Source organism: Notechis scutatus, chromosome 1 (genome assembly GCF_049901735.1).
Source record: "Notechis scutatus isolate UNSWTSFEM ecotype Mainland chromosome 1, rNotScu1.2, whole genome shotgun sequence".
NCBI classification, from domain to species: domain Eukaryota; kingdom Metazoa; phylum Chordata; class Lepidosauria; order Squamata; family Elapidae; genus Notechis; species Notechis scutatus.
Genome location: NC_142009.1, coordinates 189,570,430 through 189,594,444, shown reverse-complemented (window position 1 = coordinate 189,594,444; position 24,015 = coordinate 189,570,430). Strand labels below are relative to the sequence as shown.

Genomic DNA, 24,015 nt, shown 5'->3' with positions numbered 1-24,015 from the left:
CCAGGAAGGGAAGTTGGTTGTTGGTTTCTGTTTCCATGGTGAATTGTATTTTGGGGTTTAGGTTGTTAAGATGTGTGAGGAAGTTGTCCAGTTTTTCTTTTCCGTGTGGCCAAATTATGAAAGTGTCATCTACATATCTGAGCCAGAGTTTGGGTTTGTATTCGGATTTGTCAAGAGCATTGGTTTCAAAGTGTTCCATGTATAGGTTAGCGATGACGGGTGAGAGGGGTGATCCCATGGGTGCTCCTTCTATCTGTTTGTATCTTTGTCCTTTGTGGATGAAGTATGTGTTGGTTAGGCAATGGTTGGTCAGAACTAGGATGTGTTTGGGGGGGTTGTATTTGTTTTGGATGGCCGTCAAGGTTTCTTTGATGGGTACTTGGGTGAAGAGGGATATGACATCGAAGCTCACGAGTAGGTCGCTGGATTGTAGGTTTTGTTTCACTACAAAACAAACGACCCAGGAGATTACAGCACAAGATCCAGGATATCTCCACAACAAAACTCACAAGGCCACCACACAGCCCATTATACCAACATCAACTCCATCAACCAATCAAGAGGCAGCAGCGCAGCCAACCAGCCCAATACACCAGCCCCTCCCCCACCATTATTTGTAGAGAGACGGCAGCTCCAATCACACACTGCTTGCACTGGCACAAAGCCGAAAGCACCAGCCTGAGGATGGCGAGTAGGACCTCGCCGAAACATCGCCAAGATCCTCTTAATCTTACACGGGAAAAGACCCGAACACACCTAGACCTACACACACACACACACACACATATGGCCTCTCAGCGCAAAACAGTTTTTGTCCCAGTTTGAAATACATTTATTTATTTGTTTTTTCACTGTTTCAGGGAAATAATGTATGAAAAAGAAATAAATATCTTGCTTGCTTCCTCTCCATCTTGATCAATTTAAATTCAAATTTAATTTCTCTATTTATTGCATTAATGTTTTACATTGGTGTTTTTACTGATTTTAAATTGTCTAGAGTTGACTTTGGCAAGGTGAACGGCATATTAGTTTAATAAATAAATTCCAAATGTATATAATAGCTACTGTTACGAAGGTGAAAAATATGTACAGGTATGATTGCTCACTTAACAACAGTTCGAAGTTACAACATGCTTGAAAAAGTTACGCCTGTTTGCAGTGTCCTGCAATCATGTGATTATGTTTTGTGATTTTTTTTCTGGCAAAAAGGCCCATTGGATGAGCTTGATTTTGACTTATGATCTTGTGATTTGTTTAATGACTGTCATAAAAATGGCTATAGAATAGAGTCTGATAATATAATGACTCAACTTATGACAGCAATGACTTATGACCAAAATTCCAGGCTCTACTGTGGTAGTAAGTTGAAGACTACCTGTATCTGTTTAGCAACTTAATATTTCATAGCTCAGAGACACTGAACTTCTTTACAACTTTTAAGTTGCTGAACATTACGTGCTAGTACAACTCATTTAGTGTTTGTAATTTAGACTGCATTGCAAACAAATACTGCTCAAGATTAATGATCAGAATCACCAAGGGAACAGGTACCTTAACTGAAATTAGACTACTTTACTAATGCTTTTATTAAGATCCCAATCAATGGGGATTTGAAGAGCAATGGGCAGAATTGATTAGGAACACACTCTTTAAGGCTACTTATATTTTCCTTGAAGACATCCAGCTTTTACATCAAGAAACAGCATGAGAAAAATGTTAAACTGAACCTTTACTCAATCGACTTAATAACAACATAAAAGTATAACTAGTTTTAACAGCAACTAGTAGGATGTCATCATAATAGAATGTGAAACTACTTGTTTAATAGACCTACTTGTAATAATTTGCAAAAAGTATTTGTGCAATAGCTAAATTGTGCAAGATGAATTATAATAGGGATTTGATATTCACACAAAAATTAAGTGGTGATTCTACACATATTACTTTGCACCAAATAATGATCCCATTTGATATGACTCAATCAATTTGTATTTCATATTTCTTGTATTTAATGTGGTATAAATATTAACTAATTTGGATGAAAAAAGGAAAGTGCCAGTCAGGCTCTACAGTGGGGATATGTTATCTGGGAAAAGAACAGTTTGTTTTGCATTCTACGAGACTCTTATACCTACATGAATGTATGTATTATGCTAATAGATCCACAGAATGGTCAGTCTGGATCCAACAACCCATTATTGCTTCACTGATGAACTACAAACTGCACTGGCTAAGTTCACACAACATCCTAAGTCAAACAAAACTATATTATGATTTAGCTAAACCTTAGGATGATTGTGAATCTAACCAGAGTGCTACTTTCCTGATTGATTCACTCTCTTTTGCCAACTGACAAGCCATACAAAATAAGTTTTCCCGAGTGAAAGGAAACCATTCAGCCATTTGCAAACAGGCATAAATTAGTTAAAATCATGTTGGCAAATACTTTGCAAACTTGCAAGATATAAGAAATGATCTGTCAAAGAAAAGGCAGACAAAATTAAAAAAGCATGGCTTGGAATGCATACCGAAGATTATCACCAAACTGAAATAACAAATGAATCTATAAAAGAAAACCAAGCTACAGAAAGTTTTACTCACTAAATTAACATTATCACAAAGGATGTAGAATGCAAGCTTATAAGCACTAGACTGGGTGATGACATTGTTAGATTCCGCTTTCGAATAATTACTTTCTGTAAGCACAGAAAATGTAGCTTTTAACAGATTTAGCTATTGTTTATCTAAATATCAACTTGATACATAAAAATATGCAAGAGCCCCTTTCAATGATAAACAAAATTACCTAACATATTTATTATAGCAGAGGAATCCCATTGTCTTCCATGTGTCATTACTTAAGGAGTTTAGAAGGAAAATTTGCCTGAATTTAACTAAATACATTAAACAATTTTACTATTTTGAATATGTTGTTTGCATCTTAACCAAGAAAGTTGCAGAGTTCATAGAATTTTTTTCAGAATTATATGGTGGATCACTGGTATCAAAAAGTAGTTTGCTTAGTACGATCAATTAATATTGAATAAATTAATTAAATCACTGCAGGAGGCACAAAATAAGGAAATATAAACTTTTTGACTAAGTACTTTAGCAGTTCTGTTAAATTTGAGACAGGGAGTTTAATAGTAATGTTTGATTTAACAACAAAAGGCACTGATTCATGCCTTCCCACATTTCACACTCTTTTTTAAAAACATCTTGACAGTCATCTTGCAAGTTCTTGGATCCATCATTACTAATCAAGATTTGTCAATTAGAGACATGTTAATTTAAGGAAAATTAGTGTTAGTAAAAAAAATTCTGTACTTGTGGTTAGTTGCTTTAACTGTTGTACAAATATACATATCTTTATAAATGGAAAAGTTGTCAAAAGCAATTAATTTTAATTATTTTAATACAATTTTACAGCTAGGAGAAAGAAATAGTTATTTTATAGCTTGTAATAAACCAATAAATAATATGAAATGATTGCTGAACCCAGAAAGATTTTGATTTAGCAAAATATTTCTCCTGATGGAACAGAGCTCTCTCTTAGCAGTCCTTTGCACTGCTAAATCCAATTCCCTAAGGACTGGATTATTCCTTAAATAGTGAAGTGACAGAAGATTTGACTACAGAAAAAGAAAAAGGGCTCTCTTTCCCATGACTTGAATTACTCCAAATGAAGTACTGCCTTATCAGGAGAAGTCCTGAATCCAAGCCTACGTATTACAGTAATTTCTGGACTGTAGTATAGAAGCTAAATTTAACTAGTATTTCATGCCATACTGAAATTTCACACATTAAGAGAGATCTATGCAGTTCTCACATAAACATCCCTAGAAATATGTACAGTGATAACTAATGCGTAAACTGCATTTCCAACTTGTATACAAGATATAAGATAGTCTTTTGGCTTCGAATAAAACATAAGATAGCTCTAGAAAATCTAAGCAATATTAACTGTTGAGGAAGTCAGCATATCTAAACATGCATAACTTATTCAAACAAACAACATTTACCTTGCTTCTGGTCTTCTCTTGACTTTGTTCAATGGCAATATCCTGCCCACCCTGAGAAAAACTCAGGGTGCTACTAGAGCTATGTTCTTTATGGCTGTCTCCAAACCAAGAGAAAGGCATACAAGTAGGAATAGGTGAATCGGAATCTGAGGCAGATAAATTGTTGTCAGGGTCTTCCAATAATTCTCGGGAGCCTCTGAAATAATATCATGTACATAAAACCATATATCAATATTTACTGTACATGCAAATCAAGCTATTTAATGTGTTTGTCACAGTTCTATTTTCACATTCAGTATAACCATTTATAGCACAAAACTTAAATAAATGTAATAAACAGTGAATAAGCTTGATTTATTATTTTTAAAACATTTTAAAAATAGTTCTGTTACTAAGAGATTTCTGTCTTATTCTAGCAAACACAGAAGAACTGCCAGTGCTGAAAACCTTTTAACGATAATCCTGGAGGACATACACAGAAAGTGTGTGTGTGTGTGTGTGTGTGTGTGTGTAGATAGATAGATAGATATAGATGTAAAAAAATATCTGAATATGTTATACTTTTCTTTTTTTAGAAAAGTTTATGAAAGTTTGGATATAGAAACAGGCTTTCAGGTGTTATGTTTTCTGTATGGAAAAGATGGCCCACAATTTAATTCATGAAACTCCTTTTTAAATTTCACTATTAGCTTATTTTATTTTTTAAAAAAGATACAGTTAAACTGCTTCAAAACTGTCTGAAAAGATCTCTGGAATCTAAAATACATTTATAAAGCTATTTCCAAATTAAAAGAAGCAATACAAATCTTTTAAAGATACAGTTTAAATTGGGTACAATAGGTATAATGACTCATTTATACAATATTCTGAAGTTAAACTCAAGCTCTTCAAACCTTATCTCATTTTTGTAGTATCAGAGGAAACTACAGCAAAATGATATAGTCTGTTGTTAGACTTTGAATACAGTACGTAACAAGACACAGGAACTAATTGTTCTGCAAAAATATAAGAACTGGTTCTTAAAATACTATATAAACTACTTCATCCAATTGTACTTTCTCACATGGCTCATAGTTATGCCAAAGAGTGTATAATAAAAATGGAACATTTATAGTGATTTAGCAATACAATACAAATAGTTTCATCAGAAGGTATAATACTGTAAACATATGATTAATAACTTAAAAATAACAGTATAAAGCAAGCTGCAGTGCAATTTGGACTTTTAAATATAGAATTAAAAAAGAAAAAATTAAAAATATAGGACATTTGTCCTCTTTTCTATTAAAAAAATCACCTCCAATGAATCTCCACAGACCCTTCCAATGAAGTACAAGGAAAGAAATTCATTGAAGCTTTGTTACAGTAAGTGCTTGGACTTTAGATTTTCTGGAAAAAGATCTTACAATTTATTAAATCTTTAAAAACAACATGCAAATAACCTATATGATGTAGACGGATGGAATGCTTGCACCTGGCCATTTCTTTTCCTGAAGACTGAAATGTGCAATAAAGTATGCAATACTAACTGTGAATTCATTCAGAAAAAACATTCTAGTTCCAAAGAAATACTTCAACTTGGAATGTATCAATACATGTATCTTATGCATACCTGCTGTCCAGAGAACCCCTTGCATTTTCTTTTTCTTGCTTTTTGCCTTTACCCCCCGATTTTCTTAGGCCCCTGAAATTATATTCAATAACTTAAGCACTTCATAAATCGTAACTGCAATCCTTACCTAGAAGTAAGACTTATTAATGAAGGCACAGACTTGAATAGACATGTACAGGATTGAGTTGTTCTAATGTGCTTATATCATAAGCCAAAATATAGCAGTTTATCACTCTATCACTGATAAACACATACATCACAATGTATTTTACAGTTTGAAACTTTCACAATAGAATATATGCTACACTGAATACTTTATGAAATTTTATTTGCTGAAGAATGAAAAATGACACATTATAATATAAATTAATAATATAACATAAAGAAAAATGGTTTCCTGGCTGCCCAGATATCACCCAACCCTAGGACATTCCAAAATTCTAGGCCACAAATGACTTGATTTGCTCTTTTTGGAGTATAATGGTATTATCACGCAGAATTCCTATGACTTATATACCACCAGTGGTTCTGAATACTTTTCAGCATTAGTTATGTTAAATTGTCTTTTACCTTCAATTTGCTATGTAATAAAAAAAAACTGATAGTTATCCTTCTAGATTTTAGGCTACTTCAATCACATTATATGCAAAGTTCTAGCTCTCTGGAGAAAAAGTGGAGAAGTTCCACTTTCAATTAAATCTAGATACAAATGATAGCCTCTTTACAATGTTAAAAGTCTGAACGAAATAATTTGGGTTCATTATTTAAATGTATACAAGTAGTCCTCACTTAGCAAGCACAATTGGGTGCAGAATTTTGGTCATAGATTCGCCTAGGACCTGCCTTGATTTTTATCACTATTTTTACAATGGTTGTAAAAGTAGTCACTATGGTTGTTAAAGTGGATCACCAATCATAAAAAGAAGCCAGTTGCCAAGCTCCCAAAATGTGATTACATGACCATACAGAGGGGAGTTTTAACTTTGAGGCTGGGTCATAATTTTGAGTCCATCGTAACTTTGAAAGGTCATTAAGTAACTGGTTATTAAGCAAGGACTGCCTGTATCGTGTATATAATACACACTAATCATATTTCATTCATATCCTGTTAAGCAGCAAAAAAAGAAAATTAATTTAAAACTAACTTAAGTCAAAATAAAATCCAAAACTCAATCTTTGAAGATAAATAATACTTTCTAGTGGCATAAGGCCAAAAAAAAAGTTTCACACGATAATAGAAGAAATTCCTAGACACACTTGAAGAGATATTTTAATAAATGTATTATTACTTTGAATGTAAGAGTGGTAGTTTAATAAACCAATGCAAGAATATTGACTTTCTGTTGTTAAAACCAAAAAAGTCATACCCAAAATCTGGAAAACGTCTTTTGTATTTCCCCACAGAAGGACCGTCCCCTAATTCAGCCTTTTCTTCAGCTCTTTTGTCATCTGTAATAAATATATTTACTGACATAAATTATGTACCACAATGATAATTTAATCAAATGATGAGAAAAAATAGAGCAATTCTACATAAGAATAAACAAGATTTTACTGAGCAACACTTTAAGGTGATAATGCTAAACTCATAGATCTTAAGAACAGTGAATAAAGTACAGTAAATAATTAACAGGAATAGGAAAATTAAAATAAGCTTTCCTCCAAGATAAAAAAAAAGACACCATGTTTTTAAAGAACAGAGTGTGAAACAAATTGAGAATTATCTTTGCAATTACCAATGGTGAAGATAAAGAGAGATAGCTAGTTCTCAAGACAGGGACTAGTAGCTACAAGTTATCTATTCAAGTTTGAAAAAGGCACATAGTAAGACAGGAAATGATGCCCACCCAAAAGTCGAGGAGGAAAAATCCTGCTGTTGTCTAGTCCAGTAAAAAACTGGGCAATTTTGGGCCAGTGAATCTCTCAGCCCAATCCACCTCATAGGACTGTTATAGGAAATAGGAGGAAGATGTGTGGGATATATTCGTCATTTTTGAGTTATTTGTAAAAATAATAAAGGCAGGATACAAACAAATAAGTTCCCAATAGCATCTGAAATACTTTAAAATCTAGCCATCAATGACAAGAACCTCTACTGCTCAGAGAAAAAGCTATCAATTTTTTTATCTACTGGGACACACTGAAAAAAATACAACCCCCATAAAGGATCCTCAATGTAAAAAACACAGACATTGTATGAATCCCCTCAAGCCAGAATGTTTAGAGTACTTAATGATAGCTAAATATTGAAAAGCTTTTTCGTCATTCTAATTTTTCCATCAGCAGTTTTTGAAGGCCAATATAGGCAGGTCCACAGAGAGAGAAAGAGAGATTCTGTTCATAGAACTCGGGGGCCATTAAATCCTTGTCTCATGACTCATTTCACTGCATTTTCGATAGATTTCTTAGAAGCTTTTCACTGTATTAGACCTTTTATTGCCAGGCCGCTCAGGTGAATTTTACGTTCAACATCTCTTATCAAATAAAGATTTCAAAATAACAGTTGCTAAAATTGTATTAGTAGCATTTATAACATGGGCTAATATAGTTAAAACATAGGTAAGGTAAAGAATGATAAACAAAATAATATTATCATTTCCTTTTTTTTTCTTCTTCTGCCCTCTTTTTAAAGAATTTAAGACCTGGATTATTAAGGTAAAACATATATCCATGCATTTGTAATACTACTTAATATCCTCTTTATTTTTAAATTAGACTACATAAAACCTTAATAAAAACTTTTACTTCTGACATGACTTAATACTACATTATCCCACACTGTAACTGTCTCCAAACGCATCCAATTTCCAGTCACCTGCTGTACATTTGTGGATGAAAGAAAGTTTGGTGTTCATCTTATGCTGTAAAGCTTCAATGATAATGAAAGCATTGTGAAGTAATGGCGGGATAAGTAGGGGCTTGAACAAAAAAGGTTCAAGAAAATATATATATATATCTCTTAAACTCCGTAGAAATTCTCAAATCTTCAGGACATGCAAAAATTAAGATTTTAAGAATCTTGAATAAACTGCAGCAAAATTGGAAGATTGGGATTATAATTGAGAAGTAAAAAGTTTTTGAGTAATATTGAAAATATTTTCTTTGTGAAACCTTTTTGTAACAAACAAGGCCTAAAAATTGCATTAATAAGTAGTTCCAAGCACTGACAATATTCCATGAAGTCTTGTCAAAAACAAGCTACTTCAAAAATTGGTTAAAAACACTGTTGCAAATCAATTTTAATTTTTCTTTCCAGTGCTGTTTAATTTGTCTGATCAACTCCCACGCTCTCTAAATCCGGTCTTTTTGTAAATATCTTGATATATTCCAAATACTGGGGATACAGCCAAGAAAAATATGCACACACTGTATTTACCATACTGCAATAGAACCAGAGTCATATTAATAATCTTGTTGATGTCGGCCCCAAGTGCAATAATAACAGGATACAGTCAAACTATACATGTTCACATTCTGACTCCTGAGGGAATCTACAATTACCCAAACATTAATTGTAGTCACCTCTTTTCAAGCATTCGAGGTATCCAATATACATGACGTATGCTGTTGTATCAAAATCATTTTAAGATAATAGGAAAAGAATTTCATATTATTTAATGTGATCCTCTATTAATTTTATCAGATTAGGATCTTTAAGTTCTTTATAGCCGAGGCCTAGAGGTAACTACTATGAAATTCCTCCAAACTTACTATAAAGAGTTGTAAGCTAAGGAGCAACAGATAACTTTTCTGGAACCTTTAACCATTATGGTGCTTCAAAAGGAACAACTATATGTTCATTTACAATGAAATAAACTACAACTTCATTTACAATGAAATAAATTAAATAATGTACTTAACCTGGATATATTGCTAAGAACCAGGGTGAGATTTTTTTTAAAATTAATGTCTTAAAAACACATTCCTCAGAGCTTTGACCCAAAGTGATAATAGTATTAGAGTTTATACACACACAAAAAAATATTAGATGCTATTTTGAATATTTTATTATGTTACAGAACCCATCAAGCTTATTATAATTAAAACAATGAGATAAAATACAGTGCAGCAAGATGACCCCCCCAAAAAGGCAAGAACAATGCACCTGTCAGCTATAGAAACCATATTAGCACCAGAAGCTTCCAAGCTGCCACATTCTTGAACTTGGAAAGTTGGGAGGGGGGATTTCATGGAGCGTATATAGTTAGACATAGCATTCTTCTTTAAAGTCAAGGTCATGTTATTCCTGCACCTGGTTGAGGAGTGGTTGAAGGGATGTCTCAAGTTGGAATGGATGGTGATTGGGGCATGTGATGGAATGGTGGGTGCAGGGGGTGGATTTGTAATTTTTACTTATTGGAGAAAAATCTGGAAATTTCAGATTCGGGTTTTCCCAGATGTGCCAGTATAACTACTCTAATAAAAGGAAACTTTGAGAAAATGCGTGTCTCGGAGTTTTTAATTGGAGTTGGGTTTTTCTGGAACCTTGACAGCACCATTCTAAAATGCAGAATATTCTGGTCCACATAGTATACACCAAATTAATTTGTTATTAGTAAAGCATAAATTCTACAGGCTGCATGCGCACACTTACCAATGACTTGTATTACCTCAAAGTCTTTGTCTGCCAGAAATATATTTTTAACTGTGATTATCCATGACATTTTATGGTTAAATGGTTCAGTTATATCTGTGACCCAATTGATGTTAGAGTAGTACGTTGGTACTCAACATTAATTGGTTCCAGGAGGCATAATGAGTACTAAAATGATGCGTATCAAACAATTTTTCCCATAAGGAATAATGTACTGAGTCACAAAGTAGCTGACATTAGCAAGCTCTAGCTTGTGATCAAATATCAAACGAGTACCAGGATAAAATTTTCACATCAAAATGCACTGAATAGCAAATTTAATGAGTTTCAAAGCAGTTGAGTACCAAGACATCAAGCTGGCGGGAATAGCCAACATTCCAGAAGATAGGCTTAAGACACAGACGATCTTGAGAGACTTGAACATTGGGCACTATCTAACAAAGTGAAATTTAATGGTGAAAAAAGTACGAGTCTACATTTAGGCAAGAAAAACCAAATGCACAGGTATAGTATAGGTGATATCTGGCTCAACAGTAATAACTGTGAGAGAAATCTTGGTGGATAATCACTTAAATATGAGCCAGCAGTGTGCTGCAGCTGCCAAAAAAGCCAACGCAGTCCTAGGCTACATTAACAGAGGGATAGAATTAAGATCATGTGAAGTGTTAATATCATTTTATAATACCTTGGTAAGATCACACTTGTAAAAAAGATATTGAGATTCTAGAATGGGTGCAGAGGAGAGCAACAAAGATGATTAGGAGATTGGAGGCTAATACATATAAAGAATGGTTGCAGGAACTGGGTATGTCTAATTTAATGAAAAGAAGGACTAGGGGTGACATGATAGCAGTCTTCCAGTATCTCAGGGGCTGCCCCAAAGAAGAGGGAGTCAAGCTATTCCTCAAGCACCAGAGGGCAGGACAAGAAGCAATGGGTGGAAACTGATAAAGGAGAGAAGCATCCTAGAACTAAGGAGAAACTTCCTGACAGAAACTTAATCAGTGGAAAAACTTACCTCCAGAAGTTGTGGATGCTCCAACACTGGAAGTTTTTAAGAGGAGACTGGATAACCATTTGTCTGAAATGGTGTAGGGGTTTCCTGCCTGAGCAGGGGGTTGGACTAGAAGACCTCCAAAGTCCCTTCCAACTCTGTTATTCTATTAAGGTACCACTGTACTTTTTAAAAAAAACCTTTTTGTCTTGCATAGTTGAAGGGTCCACTCCAGAGGCGGTATTCAGCAGGTTCTGACCAGTTCTGGAGAACCGGTAGCGGAAATTTTGGGTAGTTCGGAGAACCGGCAAATCCCACCTCTGACTGGCCCCGCCTCAATCTATTCTCTGGCTCCCGAGTCCCAGCTGATCGGTTGGAACTTCTTTTGTTGCCCTGCACAGGAGAACGGAGCTGGAAAGCAGGTTAGTGGGGAGGGAATGGGGATTTTGCAGTAACCTTCCTCTGCCATGCTCACCAAGCCATGCCCACAGAACCGGTAGTAAAAAAATTGGAATCCCACCACTGGTCCATTCATTTTAAACTGGTATTGCCCAGTCCTACATATTACTTGCCAAAATTTCAACAGGGTATATGACAATAACTCTCAATATGAGCCACAGTGAGGCTTATTCCAGACAGTAGTCAACATTATAATAAAGAAACAAGAATGATCTGGAACATGTGGGAAGTGAAATCCACGACTCTTAGTAGGTACTTGTAATTTATGCAATGAAATCTTCCTGGAAGTCCTTGCCATACAAATATATTTATTACCTTACAAATTACAAATGTTTAAGGTAATTGGATGGAATAATAAAGATGAAAACGCCTCTTAAAATATAAGTCAACTGCTGTGCTGCATTTATCTTAAGTATACATCTTATACCAAGTACTCAAAATAATAATTGATTATCTGTGTGGATTATCTTTCACCTCCAAAATGGGAAAAGGTCATCAGCTGAAAATACTGTTGAAATTTTTATGTTGTGATAAAGAAGTCAATATATAAACTAAAATGTCCAGTCCTTACACTTTTCTAAATGTTGTTACAGCATCAAGTGATTTACTGCAAATTATAGAATATATATGTTATATATAATATATTAATAAGATTGGAGATAGACATTTCTAGTCTATAAAATGCAAAATATCATCAGCATATAATAAAAATAAGGAGGGCAATCTTCATCTATACCATACTGTAAATTGAAGAAAAGAGAGGCCCACTATTCTAACAAATCAAGATTTACAGGTTAAAGCAATCTAAAATAAAAAAAAATCAACAAGAATCTCAAATACAGGTAATCTTTGGCTTACAATGGCAATTTGGACCAATGTTGCCATCACTATGCTCTCCAGTCATAAAATGACATCAAGTGACCTCATCACTTAGCAAGAGCAGTTCATGTCACTCTTGTGAGGCAAGATTAAGTGAGGACCTCACATAACTGTGACTTCCTGCTAGCTTCCTCTCTGACTTTGCTTGTGGGAAGGTTACTTCTGATGAGGAATGGCGGCCTAATGCTCTGAGGACAGCAGGAGACATTGTGGCCAAAAGGCAATTAAATACTATATCCAGGTTGCTGAATTCTCTCTGGAGCAAGGAGAGATCTTCAGATTACAAACTGCATATGAACTCCAGACAGCTGGGGGTGGGATTTGTCAGTAGAAGGCAAAACTGCACCTTTTCACAATGTCTTACAAACAACTGAGAATCCTCAGATTGCAATGAGCTCAGAGCCATTAATGTACTCTTTTATGGACTCAAGGTTCAACCAAACCTGAGCTTTTTAATTACTTTGGAGTGTATTTTTATTGCTCATTAAAGATTGAAAACCTTGAGGACTGCAAGCCTAGTTTTATTAGTTTTATCTGTATAATCTTGAATAATATTATTGGGGAAATAACTGCAAGGATGCTGTAATAACTGGACTTTGAGGACCTGTTGGGCCTAGATCAGCCAAAGTTCAGTCTTTATTTACATACACTGCATAGATAGAATTTTGCCAGACTAAACCTATACTATCCTAACCTAACAAATATATCCTGTGAGATTCTAGGCAGTGGCTTTTCTCTTCCACTTCCCATGAACCAGCTCTAGACTATGTTTGTCTTCCCCTCTCACACACCTTTTTAGAATGTGCTCCCTCTTTCTGGGAACTTCCTACATTATTGTAGTCTGTCACATCACCTTCCCTTTTGTAGACACATTCCATCACAGTACCACTTGTTCAGCATTGTCATAATTTGGAATGTCACTGAATGAATGGCTATAAACTAAGGATTACCATTAAATCAAAGACACTTCAAAAATTGCCAAACTACTCCATTATTTTATCAAGCATTCTTTTTAACACTTCCCATTAGTGTTAACTTCAACAGCATTCTATAATACAATTCTTTGTACTATGTTTCAAGCAGATTTCAAAATAATTCCAGAATAGTTTTTCTCCTGGATTATGTTCATTCAAAATGTTTATAGTCTTTCTCAAAATTCATATCTGGTTCTTCATTATCATTATTAATGAAAATACAACATGTAACAATCACAACCTATTGATCCCTACTTTCATATATTACCACAACCTACATATACCAATTTATATACATCAGTGCTTTCATTCAATTAAATTTACACTTTCATATGTGAATTCATTACTTCACAAGATCAGCCTACCTTCAGATTTATTATATTTTTTGACAGTTTCAGATAGATAAATACAGGTAGTCCTCAAATTGTGATCACTACTGAGCACAAAATTTATGTTGCTAAGTGAGACATTTGTTAAGTGAATTTTGCCCCATTTTACAACCTTTCCTGCCATTTTTTAAGATAATTGCTTCAGTTGTTACGTTAGTGCCCTGGTTATTAAGTGAATCTGTTTCCCCGTTGATTTTGCCTGTCAGAAAGGTGATCACATGACCCTAGAACACGGCAGTGGTCATCAGTATTAACCAGTTCCAAGCACCTGAATTTTGATCCCATTAGCACTGTAATGATGCAAAAGTTATAAACTGAAAAGCGGTCATAAGTAAATTTTTTCAGTGCCGTTGTAACTTTGAACAGTCACTACATGGACTGTTGTAAGTTGAGGACTACCTGTAATCTATTTTCTGTCCTTTATTTCATTGTAATTCAAGACTTTCCCATTCACTCTTTTTCTGTCTTGAATCACAATCTTCCATATGCTATGGTCATCACCAAGTTGGCTCATATGTTAATACTGGCTTCTGTTACTCATCTTAATTTTAATCTATCAAAGCTGTCACATAAGGCAATTGATTTAAGATCTCATCAGAAGTTTATATTTTTGAGTTATTCTTAATTTAAAATGGCAGGAAAAGAGGGAGGATAGATATCATAAGATGAAAAGGAGATAATTAAACAATTTAAAACTTTTGAAAAATTATTGAAACAATGTAATTTGAAAAATAAATATAAAGGGACAATGTAAAGCATTTATTATGTCCCTTGACACTTTAGCAGTCTCTGGATGTATACGAAAACTGAAGAATTATTTTACATATACATGTAAATTAAATTATCAGGTCAAATGGATAATTTAATATAAACAAATAAACAAAATTATTAAGTGAAGTTTGATAATATAAAAGTAATTTTAAATATGGAAATGGAACATCATATATTGCAAAAACAATATCTTTCCGATTTAAGATGCAATGTGTTTCTTCTTACTTAAGGACAAATTTAGTCCAACAAAAAATTATTTTGGGGTATATAGATTTCTCAACTATTGTTTAAAAAAGATTGACTATCATCTTCTTTTTAAAAATGTCAGAGGTGCAATTCAGAAGAATATCAATGTGGGTGTTTTAGGCATATCTATTGGTTACCATGATGCATCAGATTCATGGAGGTAAGTAAGTAAGTAAGATGTTAATATCTCCCAAATCTGACACTTGCCTATGCATGAAGAGCAAAATATATCTTGCTTGGATAGTAGTGAAAAACATAACTGTACATTCTTAGAAAAAATATGTTTACAGATCTTAAAATTGGTTTAATAATGTATGTCAGAGTTTAGCATTCAAGATAGCCTTGTTTCAGTGGAAAGATAGGATTGAATCATATGATCCCATATAGTCTAGGTTTAACATACATTTAAAAACTGAATACTTTGCCATTTATTATTTTGAAACTGCAATTGTTTTTTCCAATTCTTTAGTTTTCAGTGGTTTGTTTATAGCTATAATATAAAATATATCTACACATTCTTGCACATCCCATCACCCACAACAGGAAATAAATTGTCAAATCAGCACATTTCTGGGAAAATAAAACCAAGGCTATAAATTAGCTTTTTATTTTGTGAAAAACATTGCAAAAAACCCCAAAATATTAAAAAAGCCATTTAATGTTTTGTTTTTGTTGCACTGTTTTTAGAAAATAAGAGGTGATAAAACTGTTGATTATCACTTGAGAGAAGACTACTTCTCCTTATGCTGCCTCTGTGTCAGGGGAAGAAAAACCAACAAGGTGGCAGGGAAGGCCTGTGTAGGAAGAAGAAGAATCCCACCAAAATAAGGATGGTTCACACAGGGACAATGCACAATTACCACGAACCTAATATGTACATGATTGTCTTAGTGAGGGGATATCAACTGATACACATCCATTTCTGAATGAGAAAAAAAATCTTTTCCATCTTTCATTTATATTACATGTAATGTAAATCATTCTATAAAAATATTCTGAGAGCAATATACAAGAATAGAATCCATAGTAATTTTGTAACACATAAAGGCAGAATATTTATTCAGTGTAATGTTTGCATGGGGCCATTTCAATTATTGGGTTCCTTTAGGATCCACAACTGGAAAAATCTCTACTAAGGAGCATGACTGATTTTCCATGAAACAAATCCCTTCTCCAAACTTTTAAAGGGTTTACCCTTTTTAAACCTTGATTTACAAGGCTTTTAAAAAAAGTTAAACTATTAATTCAAATAATGACCCGGGCCCTAAACTTGCTTTAATGAGCATCCTCATACTAGAGTGCTCTATACTGTGATATTTAGTCTCTCATTTACTAATTTTATGCTCCTCTCCACCAGTGGTGGGATTCAAATTTTTTTACTACCGGTTCTGTGGGCGTGGCTTATTTAGTGGGTGTGGCTTGGTGGTTATGTGATTGGGTGGGCTGGCTTGGTGGTCATGTGACTGGGTGGGCGTGGCCAACTTGACGTCACTCCGTCAAGGGGTGCCTTGCCTGGCCTCAAAGAGATACAATTTCCCTCTCTATTTACTATTACTGAATATCCAAAATACACTATTTAATCCTATGTATATATGCCATATGTGTACATACATATTATATTGTATAGTGTGTGTAAAGGCACACAAAAAGATACATTATCTACTATATATACTCACACACACCCATAGTACACACACACACACACACACACACACACACACACAGCTCTTCTAAAACTATACACTTTCAACCTCACTGCATTTGGAAAAACACACCCATAGTCCACTTTCTGCCACACATTTAACTATAACTTCTGTACATTAGAACATTGCACACACCTTCAGATTTACTTCCCTAGCCTGCACATGACCGTTAGACCCAGGAGATATCATGGATTGAGTAAAATGTGGTGAAACTCACTTAACAACCAAAATTTTGGGCTCAATTGTTGTCATAAGTGAAGGACTATCTCTGCCTTCCTCTGCATGGCAGCCTTGTCCTAGTAAACCCCTCTGCCAATTTTCCTCTCTGTTAGAGGCACCAAAATAATCCAGATTCCAGATGATATAAGGTCTCCTGCTGGAGCAGGGGGTTGGACTAGATGGCATCCATGGTTACTTCTAACTCTGCTATTCAATGATTCTGTAAGGATCTCCTGCTGGAGCAGCGGCTTGGACTAGAACAGGGGTCTTCAAACTTGACAGCTTTAAGACTTGTGGACTTCAACTCCCAGAATTCCTCCTTCATGTTAGCTCAGGAATTCTGGGAGCTGAAGTCCATAAGTCTTAAACTTGCCCAGTTTGAAGACCCTTGGACTAGAAGATGACCTCCGAGATCCCTTCCAGCCCTAGATTGCTCTGCTGTTTCAAAAAGTCTTCTGAAGTCAGGGTTTGTGTCCTTCCTTCCTTCCTCTACTTTTTTTTCTCTCTCTCCCTCCCTCCTTCCATCTATCTATCCATCCATCCATATATCTCATTCACTTTCTCCTCCCTCTCTTTTCTTTCTCTCCCTTCCTTCCAGCCAGTCTTTCTTTTCTTCTTTTCTCTTTCTTTTTCTTTTTCCCTTTTCTCTTTCTTTTTTCTTCTCTTTTCTCTCTCTCTTCCTCTCTCTCTCTCCCTCTCTTTCTTCTCTTTCCCTCTCTTCCTCTTCCTTTCTCCCACTTTTTCTCTTTCTCTTTCTCTCCCTCTTTCTCTTTCCTTCTCTTTCTATCCCTTCCCTTCCTCCTTCCCTCTCTCCTTCTAAAGTTAGGAGAGGAACCCACCTGAAACATACACAGGCTTCCAAGCACCCACCTGAAACAAACACACACATACACACACATGCTTCCAAGCGCCCGGCAGCATCGCTCGTTACGAGGGTTCTTCCCGGCCAGTCTCCGGGCAGGCAAGGCTTCCGGGTCCAACAAAGGAGCCACAGGTGAGACTTCCTCCTCTCCCACTTTTGGGAAAGTTAAGAGCTGGGAAAATAAAGCTAGGAGACCCACCTTAAACACACACACACGCTTCCAACCGCCCACCTGAAACACACACAAACACACATGCTTCCAAGCACCCATCTGAAACAAACACACACACGCTTCCAAGTGCCCGGCAGCATCACTCGTTACAAGGGTTCTCCCCAGCCAGTCTCTGGTTCTGCGTTGCCTGAAAAAGCCGCGGCAGGCAAGGCTTCCAGGTCCAACAAAGGAGCCATGGGCGGGACTTTCTCCCCTCCCGCTTTTGGGGCTGGGAAATTCAAGCAAGGCGTGTGCTGCAGCCTGCCCCCCCCCCCCACCGGCAGCTCTGGGCTAGGCAGCTTTCCCAACTGCCTGAAACCTTATCTTCCTTCCTCCCTCACCAAAGAAAACAGGCAGTGGCTATAGGCTTCTAGCAGTGGCTTTGCTCCACTTCTCCAATGTGCTGCCATAGCATTCTAGGCGCCGGCCACACAGGTCCACCCATTGAGCCCACTGCATCGAAGGGACTTGCCCAAGCAAATCTGAGTGCAGTGATGCAGCCCTCTGAAAGAGGCGGCCGGAGGCAACTTCTTTTCGGTCTCCAGCCGCCCCTTTTCCAGCGCAACCAGCTGGCTGCTCCCCTCCTTCTCTGCCTGTTTGTTCTGTATGGCCGAGGAAGAGGACAGTAGTCAGCTGGTTGGGGGAGGTTTTTTGTGCTGCGAAAGAGGCTGCTGGACATGTAGCCACCTACTGGCTGGCTGGACCGGGCCGGAAGAGGCGCATGCGCTGAGAGAAGGAAGAAAGCGTGCTCCAGGAGGGTGGGCAGGTGGGCGGATATCCTGGGGCAGCTGCACATGTACACTGCATGTATAGCGGCTGCACACACAGTGCGCATGTGCAGCAGCCACGAGACATCCGCCTGAGCTGTGCTGTGGTAGGGAAAGCTAGGAGAGCACCTGGGCAAGTGACCAACTGGGTTGGGGGCATGGCCAGCCAGGGGTCACCACTGGTTTGGCGATCCACACCAAATCACCACTTCCAGTTCACTCAAACTGGTGCGAACCGGTTGAATGCCACCTCTGCTTCTCCCCCTCCTTTTAGGCTTTTGCTTTTTTATATATACTTTGTTTTAAATCCTTTAGCTTTTTATTATTATGACTTTTTTAGACTCTGTTGTATTTCTATGCTTTTTAATTGACTGTACCCCATCTGCCTTATATTAGTCTTTGATCGTAATAAGCACAGGAGCACAGTGGTTCTCATGGTTAGGATGATGGGTTGGAGGTTAGCAAGTATGCGTTTGAGAGCTGAGTGCTACTGTAGGGTAGGGTGAGCTCCTGTCTTTCATTACAGCTCCTGCCGGGGACATGAAAGGAGCTTTCAACTGGATGTCCCCCCAAAACAATGATGATGTTACTAGATAATCCTTTCAACTTGAAAGCGCGTTGGTGCTTCTGATACAAGTATGACAATCATAATAAACATTTGATATTAACTGAATCTGTTCAGTGAACATAAAATATAAGTCCTGATCATATATAAAACTATCAATAAACTATAAATTATAAGACCAGAGCGCAAGGGATGAAACTCTGGCCATGATCTGAAGTAATACAACTTACAAAATGCAAGTAATAAGCTACCATGTGATTGTAACGGCGACTTTGCTAAGTTTAGTAAGGCTGAATTATATTATATATTTTTTATTCTATTGCAATTATACAAATGCCTAGGTGTTGTGGCATAATTATTACTTTATCATTTTAAAACATTAAAGGACTATATGAAATATTATATCATATTTCCATTCATGCAGTGAGAATTCTCTATTTCCCTTCCCTCCTTTCCTCTATTCTCTTTGTGCCTTTTCTGAAGCAGATCCCCACACTTCTCCAAGAAAATCTACAGGTTCTGTGGCAATGAAGACATAAGAAATTATTTAGACCACAATGATAGCCCAGTTGGATGAACGTAACATAATCATCTTAATCTTACCTTTATTCACTTTCCCCTTTCCTTTCGATTCTCTTTGCTTAACATTTCGGCAATATCCAGCAGGAGAATTTGGAGCAGAATCATCATTAGGTAGTGACTGAGCTATTCCAGCAGTGTCTTCTGTCTGCAGTTTATACACTGGAGAAGAGTGCACAGAAAGTGGTGGACTTGGTTCTAATAAAAGGTCACTGTTTTCAGCACACTCCAATTTATCATTTTTTTTATCGGTATCGTTTTGCTGTGATGAAATGACTTTTTCTGTCACATCTGGAAACTTACTCAAGGTATTTTCTTTTGTATCATCATTAATATCCTAAACCATAAGTAAGAAAACAACATTAATATTCTAAGCAACTTTAGGACTATGATTTTTCAACACCCAGATTTTCCTATATTGCTAATTTGTTAAAGCTGTTATCCATAATATGCTGTGAATCACCTTGCTGAAATAACTTAAGGTAATATCAAGCCAGTATCCTTTCTGCGATGCCTTCGTTGTGAAAGTTTTCTCTAGAAATATTCCCTTGTTGCATACCACTCTTTCTTCATAACACCAATTTAAATTGCCTAAGTTGTCATACCAAAACCTGTTGCTTAATTTGTTACAATTTCACTTTCAACACATCTTTTCATCTCTGTATATTAACATATATAAATAAGCAATGTAATGTATATTAATATGAAATAAAATATTAAATGTAATTGTAATTACACATATTATGCAAACATTATATTGTTTTTAATAACATTCATAATTATTTACATTATTATGTAGTAACGATTAAACATTGTCTCTCTCTCTCTCCCTCCCTCTCACCCTTTCATGTGTATATGAGATATCTTTTATATGCATGTATATATGTATGTATACATACACATATAAAAGGCAGCCAAAATAAATAAAATAAAAAGTAGTAGAATATCAGTTAAGAATTCAGATAAAAAGAAGCATTCATAATTCAGTATGCAGCATTTAATAATTAAGAAACAAATAAATCCTGAGTGTGAAGTCTTAAGTGGCACTGGAAAACTAGTAGCAATGTAGCTAGGACAAGCACTATAAGGCAGCAGCTTTGTAAAGTCAAATCAAAACAAGAAAATATCAAAAATATCTTTTGACATTTTATTCTTCTTCTCAGTTGGAACTGTTCAAATCTATGTACGCAGTAAAGCATATGAAGGAAGAGCTGTATTACCTAAACATAAATTTTTAAAAAGATAGCAAAGATAAATATATGTCTTTTTCAATCATAATAGAAGTTACTTTTGTTTGATCCCTGTCATTTTTCTAATTTCCAAACATTGCAAAGTTTGTGATTCTTATACCCTACGAAGGAGTTCAAAAGACTAACTTACTGTACAATGTAACTTTTAATTAATGCCAGATTCAAAGTAACCATAAAATAATTTAATGCAAACCTTTGTTGAAGTAGAGATAGGTGCATTTCCAGCTTTAAAAAATCTTACATTGAGCCGTGGTGGTACAGTGATTAAAATGCAGCATTGCAGGCTAATTCTGCTGACTGTTGACTGACAGCAGTTTAGCAGTTCAATTCACACTGGCTCAAGGTTGACTCAGCCTTCTATCCTTCCACAGAAAAAATGAGGACCCAGATTGTTGGAGGCAATAGGCTGACTCTGTAAACCGCTTAAAGAAGGCTGTAAAGCACTTTGAAGTGGTATATAAGCCTAAGGCCTATTGCTATAGCTATATAAATAAATGCCAAATTACAGTGCAGGTCAACCTATTTTAATTGTCTGTTTCAACCTCCTAGCAGTCCAGGTATAGTACTCAAGAGCATACTAAAACTTTGTTTTCATATATCTTAAACATAAACTATTATAAATCTTTATTTTCCCCCATAGTCAGCTGTTTCAGTATAGATTATAGGGCTAATGACAAGCAGGGCTGAGCTGTATGCTTTAAATTGATTTTTAAAGTCCTTTCTATATTCCACATTAGTAATGATTTCCATAGAGCTGAAATAAATGTAAGAAAAAATCAGTTTCATGAGTATTTCCTTAAGCAGTAGAAAAAGGCCTGTGAAATTATATACCTTCTAGCCAAACCTAAATCCACAAGCAAAATGTAACAAATATAATCATTACTTTATTCCATTCTACCCAATTTAAGTTAGCTATTTTCCAAAAAGGAAAGTACTTGCACATGCTGGAAAGAAATGAGACTAAAGAGATAATATAAAACCCCTTGTGTCCCTATTAACTGAATCCATATTTTTAAAGAACTATATATGCCTATTAGTCTAATATTCCTCTCAAAGTCTGTCAAATGCACCAGCACTTTAAATTTGATAGTTATTGGAAAGCTGCAGAAGAATGAACAGTGTCTACATCAATTGCAAGACATCCAGAGTCACTTGGTTGAATTGGGCAGCTATAGAAAATGTATGAACAAATAAATGAATGTTAAATATGGCTAAAAACACTTGTTTTGAGAAGCTGAGAGAACAAAGAAATGAGAGACCTTTTAGATCATATGCCAGAAATGCCGAGTAAATGATATAGTTTATCTCATGTATACTTTAATCATAGACAAAGTACCAAGTTATACCTGGAAAATAAAATGAACACTATACCTGTGAGTTTCTATCTTTTTGTTTGGCACCAAGAGATTCCTTTAGCTTTGACCGAGAAGGTGGCTGACGTTTTACTTTCAAGGCAAGCTGGGCCTTAGCTTTATGAGCACTTGTATCTAACCTTGGTGGGTCTCCAACAAAGGTATCAAAATCTGTAACAAATGCATAGTCACTTATCAAAAAGTTACTATAGTATTTATTCATCACCCCATTTTATTATAAAATTATTCAATATTCTCGTTTATTTGTAATAATTAAACAAATAACAATTTAGATTCTGATATATTGTTTTACAAAAGAAGATAACTGTCACTATACCACCTGTAGTAGGACAACTTAATGTCATGTTATAAAAATGTATTGCAGTTCATTTAAGTGGTTTAACAGTCATTTAATGACTGTTTAATCTGAGTCTGTTTAAATTTACCATGGTAACAAGTAGTGGTTACAATGAGACATTGTAGTCCCTGCAGTCCTGATTGTGGGCTTGCGAATTACAACTTCACAGCTCCCGTGATCACATGATCATGATTTGCAATCTTCTCTGCCAGCTTCCCACAAGCAAAGTCAATGGGAAAGCCAGCAGTAAGTTGGAAGTCAAGGTCAAGTGGGATTCTCACTTGATGGCGGCAAGCAGGACTAGCCATCCCTAAACTGTGCAGTCAAGTGGTTTTTTGACTTATGACCACATTGCTTAATGATGGAATTTTTTGGTCTCAATTAACATAGTATCTAGCAATTAGGACTTTGCCACAGGTTTCAATATCATAGTTTGCAGAGCATACCAATACATATGTTTATTACTCACCAGAAAAATCTAATTTCTCCACTGAAGAGTCAATTCCCTGCATATCATCCTTAATTTCAAAATGTTCTGCCAGTTGTTCAGTATTTGGCGTGACAGAGTCTAATAAAATACTACTTCCAAACATATAGGGGAGTTTTTCATATATTTTTAATTTGTCTTCAAGCTCTGTGATCTGAAGATGATAAACATCATTTTAAAAACTGAGACACATTTACAAAGACCTTTAAAATAACATTTAAAATATCATTTTGTCCAGACCTTCTCCTGCAAATTTTTTAATTGATTTGCATGTTCCTGATTGTTCTCTTCAGTAATTTTTCTTTGATCTTCTTTTATCATGAGTTCTTCTCTGGGAGAGGGAACAAACATATCATCAGGCAACATAAAGGAGTAACAAGAAAAAAACTGAAGTTTATTCATTTCAGCTTGTTAGCAACCCATCATTTTTCTTCTTTAAAAAAGAGAAAATTTCCTCTTATCTTCAATTCATTATTTATATTGTATTATTCATTAAGTGTATTTGCCTATAAATATATATGAAGTAATACACTTGGACAGATGGTGTAAATGCGATATAGAGTTTCAACCTTTTCCCTGCCCTTTTTTCCCATCTGACCTTTGCTCTTTCATCTTTCATCACTGTATCTCTTTCCCACCATTCCCCTTTGCAGAACAGATTGCCTCTTTTTACCAGCTAATACCAATCTCACGAGTATTGCTGCTGAGCTTAATAACCTAAC

The 24,015-nt window shown here is 35.6% G+C and overlaps 1 protein-coding gene across 2 annotated transcripts in view; it reads right to left on the bottom strand.

Moving 5' to 3' along the window:
- Positions 1-24,015, bottom strand: part of LOC113418688 (neurabin-1-like) — a 58,682-nt gene that overhangs the window by 9,910 nt on the left and 24,757 nt on the right. For both annotated transcript variants that reach the window (XM_026677702.2, XM_026677703.2), the window contains exons 10-16: positions 23,534-23,624; positions 23,276-23,447; positions 22,468-22,619; positions 19,871-20,183; positions 7,002-7,083; positions 5,635-5,706; positions 4,023-4,218 (exon numbers count right to left, since the gene is read on the bottom strand). In XM_026677702.2, the coding sequence (XP_026533487.2) occupies positions 4,023-4,218; positions 5,635-5,706; positions 7,002-7,083; positions 19,871-20,183; positions 22,468-22,619; positions 23,276-23,447; positions 23,534-23,624 (1,078 nt within the window). The remainder of the gene's footprint in view (positions 1-4,022; positions 4,219-5,634; positions 5,707-7,001; positions 7,084-19,870; positions 20,184-22,467; positions 22,620-23,275; positions 23,448-23,533; positions 23,625-24,015) is intronic.